The sequence below is a fragment of the Microtus ochrogaster genome, unplaced genomic scaffold, assembly GCF_000317375.1.
Source record: "Microtus ochrogaster isolate Prairie Vole_2 unplaced genomic scaffold, MicOch1.0 UNK68, whole genome shotgun sequence".
In the NCBI taxonomy this organism is placed as follows: Eukaryota; Metazoa; Chordata; class Mammalia; order Rodentia; family Cricetidae; genus Microtus; species Microtus ochrogaster.
Window position 1 is genome coordinate 1,460,154 of NW_004949166.1, and position 15,917 is coordinate 1,476,070.

At 44.5% G+C, this 15,917-nt stretch overlaps 1 protein-coding gene across 1 annotated transcript in view; it reads left to right on the forward strand.

Annotated features, from left to right (window-relative positions):
- Positions 1-15,917, forward strand: part of Pi4ka (phosphatidylinositol 4-kinase alpha) — a 136,861-nt gene that overhangs the window by 44,864 nt on the left and 76,080 nt on the right. The window contains exons 11-18 of the mRNA XM_005369994.3: positions 877-1,068; positions 1,724-1,824; positions 2,606-2,735; positions 4,830-4,962; positions 6,316-6,411; positions 6,942-7,125; positions 8,209-8,312; positions 12,349-12,531. Of these exons, the coding sequence (XP_005370051.1) occupies positions 877-1,068; positions 1,724-1,824; positions 2,606-2,735; positions 4,830-4,962; positions 6,316-6,411; positions 6,942-7,125; positions 8,209-8,312; positions 12,349-12,531 (1,123 nt within the window). The remainder of the gene's footprint in view (positions 1-876; positions 1,069-1,723; positions 1,825-2,605; positions 2,736-4,829; positions 4,963-6,315; positions 6,412-6,941; positions 7,126-8,208; positions 8,313-12,348; positions 12,532-15,917) is intronic.

Consider the following 15,917-nt stretch of genomic DNA (forward strand, 5'->3'; position numbering starts at 1 on the left):
GATCTCTGTGAGTTCGAGACCATCCTGGTCTACAAGAGCTAGTTCCAGGACAGGCTCCAAAACCACAGAGAAACCCTGTCTCGAAAAAAAAAAAAAAAAAAAACCAACAACAACAACAACAAAGGTTTGGGTTCCATGGGGAGTTTATTAATGATGGCCAGCCCAGCCTGACATCCTAGAGTCCTTTTGCCTTGGCTGTCTGTTACTGGTCTGACCTCTGCCTATCACAGTGATTCTGAAATTTTCAGGCCTCAAGGATGAGAATTAGGAAAATCTCTGATCTTTCAACTGAATGATCCCATTGATGATATATCCCTTTTTAGGTATTTTTTTTCTTTCCTTTATTTTTTGGATTTTGAGACAGGGTTTCTATGTGCAACAACCCTAGCTGCCCTGGATCTAGGTCTTGTAGATCAGGCTGGCCTCAAACTCATAGAGAGCTGCCTGCTGCCTCCCGAGTGCTGAGATTAAAGGTGCGCACCACTACCACCTCACTCTTTTTAGGTATTTCATATATTTGAGTTTTAGTTTTTGACAGCTTAAAAGATGTACTCTGGGCTTAGAGTATAGCTCAGTGTAGAGCACTTGCCTACAGTGTTAGCACCTGGCTTGATCCTCAGCACCACCAAACACCTGGTCTGATTCCAGGAGCACCCTTTTCCTCTGGCCAACAAACTATATGCTTTTGGGGAGTTCTGACATAGCCTGTTCATGCTTGACCCTGCAGGCTTTCTTAGAATCCCAGTAACCACCTCCAAGATCACCTTTGCTTTTGTTGAGAGGGAACAGCCTTAGCTGTTGGCACCTGCTACCTATGTTATGGTGTGGCTCTTCCGATCTGTGACTATCCCCCACCCCAAACTTTCTTTCCCACAGATCTCCCCACCTCCTTTGTGAAAGAGATCCATGATTTTGTGTTGGAGCAGTTCAACATGAGCCAAGGGGAGCTCCAGAAGATTCTACATGATGCAGACAGGGTGCACAGTGAGATGAGCCCCCTCAAACTGCGCTGCCAAGCAAATGCTGCCTGCGTGGACCTCATGGTGTGGGCTGTGAAGGATGAGCAGGGTGAGCCCAAACTTCCCTTCCTGCATCCTATGATCTCTAGACCTACCCAGGAATCCCCCTATGTGTTTCCCAAAGTGACTTCTAGAATGCTTGGCCCAGGCATTTGCTGTCCTGTCCTGCAATGTAAGACAGTGGACCTGGGAGGAAGGGGAAGCCCAAGGCCACCAAGCCTGTACATTCTCTCTGGTGTTTTTCGATGGATCTTTAGACTTTGCTCTGAAGAGATGGAGGTTCATAACTGGAGGGTAAGAGGCTGGTGGGGGAGTCTGGGAAACATTTTTGCTTAGTAGAATGCTGTGAAACAAGGGTCCCACCCATAGAGACTATAATGTAGATTCACATCATGTGGGTGCCTGCTGCTTCAAAACTCCCAGTGTTATCTCTCAGTGTTAGTACCTGTAACAGGTATTTGTGTGGGCTTTACTAAGTCCTTGCTTAACCAGTAAGAACATATTTTCTGAGGTTGGGAGATTTAGCTCAGTAGTAGGCCCTGAGTTCAGTCCTCAGCTCCAAAGGGAAAAGAAAGAAAGAAAGAAAGAAAGAAAGAAAGAAAGAAAGAAAGAAAGAAAGAAAGAGAAAAAAAGAAAGAAAGAACTTACTTTCTGAATCTTGGGCTGTAGTGATTATTTGTATCTGCTTCTGATTTTAAATTAAGGTGCAGAAAACCTTTGCATCAAGCTGTCTGAAAAGCTGCAGTCCAAGACATCCAGCAAGGTCATCATTGCCCATTTGCCCTTGCTAATCTGCTGCCTACAGGTCAGTCTCCAGAGATTCCCATTCACAGGTACCCTTACTATTGCTCAGGCTGTAGCTGATTCTCCAGAATCAAACAAAAGGCAACAAAGTTGTCCGTTAAGATGCCTATTAGAGCCGGGAGATGGTGGCGCACGCCTTTAATCCCAGCACTCGGGAGGCAGAGGCAGGCGGATCTCTGTGAGTTCGAGACCAGCCTGGTCTACAAGAGCTAGTTCCAGGACAGGCTCCAAAGCCACAGAGAAACCCTGCCTCGAAAAAAAAAAAAAAAAAAGATGCCTATTAGATCCCACTGTGAACTGAGGGTAGGCTTTTCTGGATAGGGCTGTACGTTTCTGCAAGAGCTGCTTGCCTTGAAGAGGACCTGTGTTCCTCCTTGATGTGAGACTGCCTTGCATATAATCAAGGTGAGCAGGTCATAGACACAGGGCCTCACAGAGAGATGCCCTGGTTATAATGCTCACTTCTGCTTAGCCAAGGCTCTCCTTGATATAGACCCCATTGACTCCATACCTTCCATTGCTTAACAGCCTATTCTGTACCTTAATGTATTTACTTAGACACAAACAGTCTTAGATATATATGTATATATATGTATATATGTATATGTATATGTCTTGATTGTTGAAGAATTAGTATCATTTCCTTCTCTTAACCCATGAGCAGGTAGTCTCTGGGAGCTTTGACTTCGGAAGTTTGGGTCCAACATCAGAAGGCTTAAGCATCTTAGGGGCTTGTGGATGGTTCTTTCCAGACAGCATGATGGATTGATGTTATGTTGCAGGGTTTGGGCCGCCTGTGTGAAAGGTTCCCAGTGGTGGTACACTCAGTGACACCATCTTTGAGAGACTTTCTGGTGATTCCATCCCCGGTGCTGGTGAAACTCTATAAGTACCACAGTCAGTACCACACAGGTAATAGCTCTTGTAGCTGTTTGCTTTCACGCTTTGCTCTTTGCTCTTTGAGGGCCTACCACCCAGCTCCCAAATAAAGCACATGGAGTGGAGCCTTATTCTTAATTATGAATGCCTGGCCTTAGCTTGGCTTATTTCTTGCCAGCTTTTCTTTTTTTTTTTTTTTTTTTTTTTGGTTTTTCGAGACAGGGTTTCCCTGTGGCTTTGGAGCCTGTCCTGGAACTAGCTCTGTAGACCAGGCTGGTCTCAAACTCACAGAGATCCGCCTGCCTCTGCCTCCTGAGTGCTGGGATTAAAGGTGTGCGCCAGCTTTTCTTAACTTAAATTATCCCATCTACCTTTTGCTTCTGGGCTTTTATCTTTTTCTATTTCTATATATCTTTCCTTCTTGTTCTGTATCTAGCTGGGTGGCTGGCCCCTGGAGTCTTCCTCCTTTTCTCTCACTCCTCAATCTTCTCTCAGATTTCTCCTCCTATTTATTCTCTCTGCCTGCCAGACCCACCTTTCCTTTCTCCTACCTTACTATTGGTTGTTCAGATCTTTGTTAGACCTGTCAAGTCTTTTAAACAGGCAAAGTAACACAGCTCTGCAGAGTTAGACAAATGCAGCATAAAAGAATGCAGGACATCTTTGCATCATTAAACAAATGTACACATTTCCAACTCATATTCCACAACAAGCTCATCTTCAGCATTCAGAGCTTCTGAATCCTTGTGGAGAAGGGCCATGTAACTATTTGAGTTCTGACCATACTTGTTTGGGCCATTCCTCTCCTCTACATCTTTCCTCTGTCTCTGTTCAGATCCCCATTCCCTAGGATTCAGGCCTTCTTTGCCTCCTATTGAAGGCTTCAGAGCTGGGCTGGAAGTCTCATGTACACTGCCTCATTTGCTCCACACTGCCCCATAGAGGATGCAGGCTCAGAGCAGATCGTCTCATATAATAGTAATTAGTGCAGATTGATTATTTGACTAATTAATTAGTCCAGCTTCCATGGATGTGAGGCACTAACGAAGAAACCCAAACCTAGCCGTCAGAAGACTTCCTCAGTCTTATCGTAAAGACACACAAACAGAAGAAAAAAAACCTTGATTCATAATTGTGATGTTTTCAAACTATCTTTTGAATCAGTCATTTTAACTTTGTCAAGGAATGATGTAAGTGTTTAAGTTTGTGCTTATGATCTCCCAGGCTTCTGTCATGTGCACCATCATCCAAACACACACTTACCTGCTTTGTACACACTGCTTGGACGAGACAGGACTTCCTCACTGAGCATCAAAGCTACATTCATGTGGATATTTGTTATTTATTTATTTATGTTGTTGTTGTTGTTGTTGTTGTTGTTGTTGTTTGGGACAGGTCTCTCTGCATAACCCTGGCTGTCCTGGAACTCACTATCAGGCGAGCCTTGAATTTACAGAGATCCACCTGTCTCTCTCTGGAATGCTGGGATTAAAGGTGTGCACCACCATGCCTGACTTTGTCATTTTTAAAAAATGGTTCTTAAAAAAATTGCTGAACTTACTTTATAAGCAAGTTTAACACTTTTTTCCCATTTTTTAAATTGATTTTTATTGAGCTCTACAGTTCTCTCTTCTCCCCTCCCTGCCTCTCCCATCCCCTCTTCAACCCTCCCCCAAGGTCCCCATGCTCTCAATTTACTCAGGAGATCTTGTCTTTCTCTACTTTCTACTTCCCATGTAGATTATATCTATGTAAGCAAGTTTAACACTTTATAAACCATCTGTCCTTTTGATTTAAACATGTTCCTTCACCCTTTCTGTTGGTCTCAGACTCTTGACTTTGAATGTTTGGTCTGTTTAGTAAGCCAAGCGTGGTGGTGCATGCCTTTTAAGGGGGCAAGCATGGTCCACATAGTGAGCTCCAAGCAGTCCAGGGCTGCATGGTAAGATCCTGTCTCAGAAAAAGAAAAAGGAAGCAAGCCAGCGGGTAAGATGTGGTTGGATGTTTGCGTGCTTGTTTTCACAAGCTAAAAATAAAGCCTATCTTGTGGTCTTAGATTGAGACAAAGAAAGGGATGAAAGTAAAACTAAATCAGACACAAGTTTGAATTTGAGTTTTTACTTTTAGTTGCTGGCAATGATATAAAAATCAGTGTCACCAATGAGCATTCTGAGTCAACTCTAAATGTCTTGCCGGGTAAGAAGAACCAGCCGTCCATGTATGAGCAGCTCCGGGACATCGCCATTGACAACATCTGCAGGTATGAGCTTTAACTAAGGAAGGGGAGGGGGAGCTAAGGAGGCAAAGGCTCAATGCAAAAGGAGTGAAGTTATCCTTTTCATTTATTTTCTATTGTTATTGTATTTATTGTATATTTATAAAAAGAGTTGTTTAGTTTTTTTTTTCTTCTTCAATAAAGCTGCCTTCCTTTTCTTGGTCAGAAAAATAAAAGCTGCTTATTAGAGAAAAATTGTAGTATATGTAGGATTTATTTCCCCATTGGCTCATCTTCCAAAGTAACGTGTAATTATATTTTTTCTGTATAATACTTGATATAAGTCAGAGATTTTATACTTACAGGTCTTTCTTTGGACTACCAGCTCCCAAATAATGACACTTCTTATTAATTATGAAAGCTTGGCCTTAGCCTAGGCTTTTTCCCAACTAGCTCTTAAAACTTAAATTAACCTGTTTATATTAATTAACATTCTGCCTCGTGGCTTATTCCCGCCCCTTAGTACAATGCATCCCACTTCCTTTGTCTGACTGGTGAATCCCCTGCCTTTCAATTCTTCCAAGTTCCTCTCGTCCCAGAAGTCTTGCCTATCTTCTTCTGCCTAGCTTTTGGCAAGCCAGCTCTTTATTAGACCAATCAGAACATGCCTCAGCAGAGACATGTCTTTACACACTGTGATCAAATGTCCCACAACAGCTTTTACTGATATTTTCAATAAGATTAAGTGTTCTTTGCTGTGGAGAATTGCTGCATGCTCTTGCTCTCTAATTTGCATGAATGTGTGCCTCCTTTTGAATTCTGGCTTCTCATTCTCAGTATGCCTTAAGAGCCAAACAGATGGGGCAAGCAGGATACACCTGAGAAAGAAGGCTTGACGTTCTTGGGGGCTTCTAAAGGTTCCTGTTTCCTGAATAACATAAGCATCTCTCCTTAATAAAACACCCTGCTGGGGAGCAAAGATGCAGTTTAGTGGCAGGACATGTGCTTTGCCTTTGTAAGGCCCTGGGTTAATCAACAGGGGTCAGGGGCTTGGTATGATGTTCCCCAGCTGTCTGGGAGTCAGTCGCTATGAATGGTAAAGGAAATGTGAAATTGGAATTAGCATGGTTACATTATTCTGAAGGAAGCTGTTCCTTCAAAACTGGCAAAGTGATTTAAGTTATTGTTTCCAGAAGAGATACTACCAAGTGGGTGAAGCTGGCTATAATTCCTTAAATTCATTCTATAGAATGGCTTTTCATTCAGGTTTCTGGAGTAGGAACTTCAGAGCTGCTATGTAAAATGTTGTACATCTTGGCAAGGAACAAACCAAGCAGAAAAACAAAACCATTCCGTTTTCTTAACACCTGATGTCACCTGGACTTATTTGCTGCACAGGTGCCTGAAGGCTGGCCTGACCGTGGACCCAGTGATAGTGGAGGCCTTCCTGGCTAGCCTCTCCAACCGACTGTACATCTCCCAGGAGAGTGACAAGTATGTGCCTATCATTTGGAAGCGTGGCTCTGCTTTGCAGGCTCAGTCACTGTGTTGTGCCTCTTCCCTGCTCACAGTGTAGCCACGCATTGGGTCTGCCGAAGGGTCAAGGTCAATCTTACCCTCAAATGTACATTCTGGACCCTGTGCTGGAGTGAAAGTCTGGGTCTCTGTCTCTGAATGCGGTGAGAGACCACTGCAGTTCCTTCAGTTGCTTCTTCAAGGCCATGGTGAACAAGGTTGAGGCTGTGGTCTCTTGCTTTGTTTCACCACTGCATGCTTCGGAGCTGCTTTACTTTTGGAGGGTTTTTTGTTTGATCGGTTTTTTTTGTTTGTTTGTTTGTTTTTTGTTTTTTCGAAACAAGGTTTTTCTGTGGACCCCTGACTGTCCTGGCTGTCATTCCATAAACCAGGCTGGCCTTGAACCCAAAGATCCACCTGCCGTTGCCTCCTGAGTTCTGTGATTAAAGGTGTGCGCACCACGTCCAACTCTCAGAGCTTTAGAAACACCTCTCTTCTTGCCCCCATAGGGATGCTCACTTGATTCCTGACCATACCATCCGTGCCTTGGGACACATTGCAGTGGCTCTGAGAGACACCCCAAAGGTCATGGAGCCAATTCTGCAGATCCTGCAGCAGAAATTCTGCCAGCCTCCCTCGCCGCTTGATGTTCTCATCATCGACCAGCTGGGCTGCCTGGTTATCACTGGAAATGTAAGGAAAAGCCCTGCAGTGAGGCTGGAGCTGGAAACCTTGATTATAAGGAGTAGAAAATTGCACTGTTAATGCACCTTGAAAGTAAACTAAATTCTCACAGTGGTGTCAGCACTGTATGGAGAGAATTTGTAGTCAGTGGTTGTATCACTCTCTGGAAACTCATTTCTTATCAATGTAGCTAGCATAAAATTGGGTCTAAATAAAAGCTACTTCTTTCCTTTTGATTTGGACTTTCTTAGAGCTCTAGAAATAGATCTCCTTAGACAGGAACCATGATAAATGCCTGTAGTCCCAGCACTTAGGAAGTAGAGACAAAAGAATTAGGAATTCAAACCTTTGTCTCAAAAAAAAAAAAAAAAAGGCCAGAAATGCATACTATTCTTCTAGAAGACCCGAGCTCAGTCCTAAGCTCCCAGTCAGGTGGCACAGGGTCCCAAGACCTCAGCTCTAGGAGGTATGTATGATGCTCTCTTCTGGCCTTGGAGGGTACCTGCATCCCAGGCACACACTTCTGTGCAGACACCCACATTTATACATAATTTAAAAATAGAATCTTAAAGCAAAAAATATTGTCCAGGCATGGTATGTACACCTTTAATCCCAGCACTTGGGAACCAGAGGCAGGAGGATTTCTGTGAGTTCAAAGCCAGCTTGCTCTATATAGTGAGTTCTAGGCCTGCCAGGGCTTCATAGTAAAACGCTGTATATAAACCAGTCAATCAATAAAATAAACATAGCTGGCAAAGATGACTTGGTGGGTAAAAAGACTGCTGACAAGCCTGTGGACTTGAGTTCAATCTCTGGAACCTGAGTGATGGAAGGAGAAAATTAAAATGTTTTCCTCTTACCACCATATACATGTCTTAGCACTTAAACACACACATGCATACAAAAGTATGCCCTGCGTGGTCCTCCCTGGGTGATGACAGGAGGGTCTTCCCATGTCTAGGAGTGGCCTCAGGGATTATGGATGGTGACAGTATCTCCTGCTCTCCCTGGGTGATGACGGGAGGGGTCTTCCCATGTCTAGGAGTTGCCTCAGGGATTATGGATGGTGACAGTATCTCCTCTCTCTTCCAGCAATACATTTATCAGGAAGTCTGGAATCTCTTTCAGCAAATCAGTGTGAAGGCCAGTTCAGTTGTCTATTCGGCCACCAAAGACTACAAAGACCATGGCTACAGGTAATTCTATACCTCATTGCTCTAGAGCTTGACAACATTTAACTGTGGTTGAGGAAAGTTTGAGGATTGGCCTGTGGGTGTTAGCCTTCTTACAGAAGCTATATGCTATAGATCAGTGTACATGCAAGGCAGCACATAAAAACCACACGTGGCAGCAGTTTGTTGCTGAACTACACCTATGGCCCTCTGCTCTGCTCCGTTCTCTGCCACACAGGCCCATAAAGCACATCTAGGTGACCTGCTTCTTAAACATAAGCAACATGCCAGCTACACCTGAAATGTTGCCCTGTGTGTTGCTTTAAATAACTGCATAGTACCACACTGTGCCAAGATTCTAACCAGTTTAGTTTGGGTATTGGGTAGTTTTCTAGTTTCCATACCAGAAGGTACTACATTGAATAAATAGTGTAATAGCTATGGAAAAGCTATGTGAGTATGCTTTTTTGTTTGTTTTGTTGTTGTTGTTTGTATTGTTTTTGTTTTTGAGGCAGGGTTTCTCTATGGAGCCCTAGCCGTCCTGTAACTCACTCTGTAGACCAGGCTGGCCTCGAACTCACAAAGATCCACCTATTTCTGCCTCCTGAGTGCTAGGATTAAAGGTGTGTGCCACCACCACCAACCTGTGAGTATGCTTTTCTTAGGTTAGATTTTTTAAAGTAGGATTTGAGGACTGGAGATTTAATGCAAAACAATTGGCCACCAGCAAGTATAAGGCCCTAGGTTTGCTTCTTCGCATCCCCCCCCCCCCAAAAAAAAAACCCATGTGCAGGGTTAGAGAGGCAATTGGAATTTGGAGGCTCAGGGAATAGACGTTTATATCTTTGCGCACTCTGTATTGGTACAAAGCCTGGCCAGTTTTCCTTGGCAGACTGAGAGATGCTTCTTGACTTTACCCAGAATGCCATGAGGAAGAGCCATGTCTCTTCACGTTTGAAGGATCTCACAAGAGGTTGTCAGATCAGAAGAGAGAGAAGGCAGGAAGAAAAGTCAGACAAAGACGTGAGACTGGTGCAGAGCCGAGCACCCCTGTGTTGGCATTACTGTTCCTAGTCGTCAGTTTAGTGGGCAGCAGTGCAGCCACCTTGCCTCAGTAAATGCTCAGCTTGTCCATGCCTGGTTTCTTCACCTGCCAAAGAGCATGTCTCATTGTGTGAACAGTGAATAGAGATGTACGTGCGGGGTCTGTGAGCCAGACCACCATGAGTGCACCTATCTCAACTGATCCCAGAAGCTAACGGCATGGGTCTGTTAGGACTTTGGTGGGAGATTATATACGTGCAAGTTCTTGATCAGTGTGAGCTCTTGGCATTGTTACACAGTTGGTCTCCATCGACAGGTAGTAAATGTTAAAACCAAGACATGCATCTATCCTGTCCATGTTCAGATTTTCTCATCAGCATTCTCCAAATAATAAAATATCTCCAGCGCTGGGAGAGGTGATACACACTGTAACACAGCCGCTTAGGAAGTTGAGGCAAGAGGACTGAGAGTTAGAGGCCAGCCTGAGCCACATAGCAAGTTCTGCTACATAGTGAAATCCTATCTTTAAAAAAAAAACAACCCAACACTAACAACAACAGCAACAAAAAAAAAAACACTTTTTGTGATATTTGCATTGTAGTAAGCACTAGGGTAATTATGAAATGATTTAAAGTATGCAAGAATGTAGTCATAATATATGCAAATACCATCCTAGTTTATTTACCTTTTGTTTATTAGTCTTGCTGTGATAGCTCAAGTTGCCTCGAACTTATGATGCTCCTGCCTCCACCATCTAAGTGCTGAGATTACAAGTGAATGTTATTTGCTATTACACCCAGCTACCACACCATTTTAAATAAAAGGATGTTTTATATCCTAGGGAGTTTTGCAGCCAGTTTCCCATGGGTAGTGAGGAACAGTTGAATCAGTGTTTTATCACTGCCACCATTGTGTGTCCAGATTATAAACAATCTGAGGACTAGATTGGGGTCCCATCCAAACTTGCCTCCACCTTCTTTTGTCCATCCTGGTGTCTGCACTTCTTTTCCCATGTTGTTCCCTTAACCTGGGACTCCTTGTCCTTGGGTACCTCCTGCTCTTTGACTGGCTCCCTGCTGGCCTCTTTCTGGCCCTTGTGTTGATCTTGCTGAGCTCTGACCTCATTTTGTGCAATTCCTGCTAATCTCATGCTACAGTTTCTTCAGTTTCTGGTCGAAATTGCCGTTTTTCCCCATAAAGCCTCTTATTGCCATTAAAATGATTTGTCAATCTGAGGCTGTGGCTCAGTGTTAGAGCACTTGCCTGGCATACACAGGGTCCTGGGTTCCAGCCCCTACACACACACACACATACATACATACACACACACTCACACACACACACACAACCTCCCAAGTTTGTCTTCTCACCAGTAGGAACATTTGATAGCTTATGTTCCCCTAACCTACCAGGCTTTACCTAACTGGGAAAGGAGTGCCTTTTGTCGTGACTAGCATTTGCTAGGGACCAGCCTGTTCGGTGCTTAACTCCTCCTGCTTATGAAGAGGGAATTATTATACTTGTTTCACACAGAAAGAAACCAAGACTCAAAGGCCTATGTGCATCAACTAGTAACACACCATGCCAATATCAGAGCTGCTGATTGCAAAGCTGCAGAGGCCTGGCCCCTGACACCTGGCTGAAGGGGCAACATCAGTTTCACTCCTGGGGTTTATGTAGGATGTCCATAATCCAGAGGCAGGTGGTCCTGGGATTCTGTAGCATGAGTTCTAGTTGGTCTTAATAAATAAAAACCTAGAGTCAGATATTAGGGGGTGAAAACTGAAAGATCAGAGAAGCAGTGTAGTCAACGCTAGAGAGGCCTTTTACCTCTTCCAAATCTTCAGACTAAAGGGGCAATCCTCAGACTGCATACTCATACTGATGCCTCAGACTGAATCCCAGCTCCTGCCTCCTCCCACCTTATATTCATCTCTCTACCCAGCCATATCACTCTTCTCTATTGCCACCTCCCTAGGGCTGGGATTAAAAGCATGTGACTCCTATGTTGGCAGAAGCCGCTTGTTCATTTCCCCGCCACCCAGACTCCTGAAGTAATCACACAGAAACTATATTATTTGTAATATGGTTTGGCCAATATCTTAAGCTTATTTCTGGCTTTCTATTAACCCATTTTTATTAATCTGTGTATCGCCATGTGGCTGTAGCTTACCGCGTAAATTTCCATACAGTGTCTATCTCTGGCGGGGCTACATGGCTTTTAGCGACTCCATCTTCTTTCTCCCAGCATTTAGTTCAGTTTTCCCACTTAGCTCTATTTTGCTAAGCCACTGGCCAGAACAGATTTATTTATTAACCAATAAAAACAACACATAGACAAAAGGACTTCCCACACCACTCCTAAGTACTGGGATTAAACATGTGAGCCACCACCACCCAGCTCTATTTTTTTTTTCAGACTGGATCAATTTCATGTAGCCCAGGGTGACCTTGAACTCACAGAGATCTATCAGGGAAAGGTGTGTGCCACCACTGCCTGACCTCTGTGGCTAACTAGTGGCTTAGCTCTCCACTCTGCACTCTGATCTTCAGGCAAGCTTTGTTTGCTAGATTACTAACATAATATCACTACAGGACTCCTTCGTGTTCACTGCCTGCTGCTAGTAATGTCAGTCCCAGAGTTGTGGGGAGCACTGGTGAGAAGCTAATCATCAGGAGTAGTGATGTTTGGGTTTGATTTGAAGGAGAATAACAGAACTCAAGCAGAAAAGTCTAGAACTGAGTAATTCTGCATCCAGATATTCAGTAGGCTTTTAATGGTCAGAGGAAAATCAGGGTCCCTGGTATCTAGCTCCTTGAATCAGATTCTGGGTCAAGAGGTCCGTAGTAATTTATTTAGCCATTTACTTTCAGGGTCTGTTTGTCATGACAATGGCATGTTCATAACCTTTTGGGAGTTCCTTGTGCATGGTGAGGCAGGCCAGACCAACTTAGAGCCAGTGTTTCTCCCTCCAGAGGGCTCAGCGGTGGGTTTGCCTTTTTTCCTTTTCTTTAGGCACTGTTCCCTAGCAGTGATCAATGCCCTGGCCAACATTGCAGCCAACATTCAGGAAGAACATCTTGTGGACGAGCTGTTGATGAACCTGCTGGAACTGTTTGTGCAGCTGGGCCTGGAGGGGAAAAGAGCCAGTGAGAGGGCGAGTGAGAAGGGCCCCGCCTTGAAGGTAGGAAGAAAGAGGTTGCTGGGTTTTGAGGCATTGTCTTGGCTGAAATATGGTGCTTTCTGTGTTAAATTATTTACTTTTTAACTTTTTGATTCTGGGGCTCAAAGCCAAGATTTCACATATGCTAAGTGTGTGCTCCACCGCTGAGTTACACCCTACCACCTGTTAGGTGGTTTAAGAACATCTGGAGAAAACAAGAAGAAGAAGAGTGGCTTCTCACTCAGGGTGCTGGTGGGGTAGGGAGGGGTGTGGCTTCCTCACCAGACTGCATCTGGCTTGTATCAGCTCCAGGGGCAGCGGCAGCAGCATGGGCTTCTTCCCAGCAGCTCTCTCCCTGTGTCACCATCTGGAAGCAGGTGAGGGTGTCCTGGTCTGAGCCAATGCTGAGGAACTTTACATGCTGCCATTGAAACATACGAAGGACCATCCTTTATCTGCTGTAAGACTGTTCTAGAAAGGCAGGTCCCCATGGACAGACAGAAGGCTACCTTTTAAATGTTCAAATTGATTATTTGGGGGTATTTAAGATGGGGGGTCTCTCTTACCACATCATCTCCCCACTAACAGCAAACCTTCTCCCATGTTTCCATTTTCATGCTCTTATACTATTCCCTCCCTTTCCCTTTCCCAGTTACTACATTCAACCACTGGGGGCCAGGTATTGTCACCAGTCAGGGTCAGCCCACTTACTGTAAAGAACAAGGCTGTCAATAGTGTAGGCTTTACAAGCTCAAGATAGTTTCTGTTGCAACAGCTCCACTCTGCTATGGTAGCTGACAGCAGCTGTAGGTGTGTGCAAGAGACAGATAATGATTATGATTAGGCCCGTGGGCTGCAAGGGCCTGGTTGCAGCTGTAGGCTTATGCAAGAGACAGGTAATGGTTAGGATTAGTCCCGTGGACTGCAGGGTCCTGGCTGTTGTTCCAGGTGAGGAGGTCAAGTAAATAAGATAGCACCCTCAGCCGGGCGGTGGTGGCGCACGCCTTTAATCCCAGCACTTGGGAGGCAGAGGCAGGCAGATCTCTGTGAGTTTGAGACCAGCCTGGTCTACAGAGCTAGTTCCAGGACAGGCTCCAAAGCCACAGAGAAACCCTGCCTCGAAAATCAAAAAAAAAAAAAAAAAAAATGATAGCACCCTCTCCTTGAGAGGCTTTGAGGAGCACAGAGCATAGCAGTCCAGCAAGGAGCACTTTAGGCTGGTCAGGAATGCTTCGCAGAGGTGGTATCTGAGTTGACATCTTTGTGGAATCCTTCCTGTGAAAGCCTTGGTCAACGAGTAGCTGATGCCAAAAACAAAACAAAAGAACCTGCTTGCCGGTGGTGGTGGCGCATGCCTTTAATCCCAGCACTCGGGAGGCAGAGGCAGGCGGACCTCTGTGAGTTCGAGGCCAGCCTGGTCTGCAAGAGCTAGTTCCAGGACAGAAACCAAAAGCTACGGAGGAACCCTGTCTCGAAAATTTAAAAAAAAAAGAACCTACTTAAGATCTTGTCCACATGACTAAATGGTTAAGAACATTGGCTGCTCTTCCAGTGTACCCGGGTTCAATTCCCAACACCCACATGGCAGCTCACACCTATCTGTAACTTTGGTACCAGGGGATCCAATGCCCTCATACAGACATACATGCAGGTAAAACATCTAATGCACATCAAATAAAAATAAATAAATAAAAGAACTTGTCTATAATTCAGCCTTGCTCTTCTGACCAGTCTATCAAGATTCCCAGGCTGGTGACTTTCCGAGCTCTCAGGAGAGACGTAAGTGTCAGTAGATGGGAGAGAAGGGCTGGTGATGCAGGGAGGTACTAAACACTTGAGGAAGTGTGTTTTCTTTCCTTCCTACAAGAAATGGGCCAGTGCCCACTGACCTACTGCGATCTTTGTTCACTCCTGTTTGCTTCCTCTTGCCACACTTTCCTATGGAGTCTCAAGACTCTTGGGATTTAATGCTTATTCACAGGCTAGAAGAGCAACACCAGAATTCTATTTCTCCTAAGTACAGAGGTAGAAATCCTATTCTTTGTAGAGTAGTTACTGTTTGCCAAGTATTTATTGAAATAGAACCTTCTTGGGTAAGGGGAGCCTGTAAAAGTGAGAGGAAGACACTGGCTAGTGACTACCCATAACTGCCAGATGTGATGGTGCATGCCTTTAATCCCAGCCCTCGGGAGGTAGAGTACCAGCCACTAGCCTAGTCTGCATAGCAAGTTCTAGGCCAGACTGTATTCAAAAATTTAAAAAAAAAAAAAAAGTTAAACTAAGACCATGGAAGGGGTTCTACTCCATTGTGTAGCTCTGAGACTTTGGGTCTTCCAGTTCAGAGCAAAGAGGACCAGTGCTTATCTGCTACAGCCCAAGAAAACCAGATTGGGATTCTGTCTGCATCTTCTCAAGTGACCATATGACTTTGCCAAGATTTGCTTGATTCTTGGTGAATCTTACCAGAAGTTAATGCAAGAAAAGCATTCGGAACACTTCCAGGTCACAGTGGGGTCCTCAGTGCTATCTGCTATCACTATTATAGATACAGTGCATAGTTCATTCTTCTAAAGTTTGGCACCATTATCTGCCGAGTCCAGCATGGCTTGGTCCTAAAAACCTGACTGGAGCAGTGAGGGAATAAAGAAGGGACACATACACGCATAGAAGTTGAGGTAAGGGAGGCTGTGCTTGCTCTAATGGAGCACTCCTACTCAGCACCCCAGAACCTCTGTGTATTTATTGTGTCTAGCACAGGGGAGGGTCTTTATAGATGGCCATCTCAGTCACTCAGGAGTAAGAGGCTGCTGCTGCACGGCAGTTGTCACACCAGCCAATTGTCACAGTGTCCTCATTTGCACTGAAACGAGAGGATTTGCCACTCCCATGGGATCTGAGACGTTAGGTCCTTGACAGCTGTGCCCAAGTCAACAATACACATTTGCTCAGGGCTTCCTTAGCTCCCCACAAGTGTTTGTTGCAGTTTAGCCAGATTTTTGGGCCTATTAGAGAACTTAACCATTTAATTATTAAATCTTCTGGGATTTCCTAACTTACAGAAAAGTTACAGAACTTAGTAAGAAAAAAGCCATAATCCTTCTACTTAGATGCTTTGGCATATTTTCTCTGCTTGTGTATATTACCTAACTATAACTGAATCAGAGGGTCCTCAAACCCTCATTTGTGTATATTACCTAACTATAACTGAATCAGAAGGTCCTCAAACCCTCATTTGTTTTCATTTAAAATTTCTGTCAGCACTCTTCCAAGGTGAGTAATTTTTTTTTCAAAAAGTTGTTTTCTGCCGGGCGGTGGTGGCGCACGCCTTTAATCCCAGCACTCGGGAGGCAGAGGCACGCGGATCTCTGTGAGTTCGAGACCAGCCTGGTCTACAAGAGCTAGTTCCAGGACAGGCTCCAAA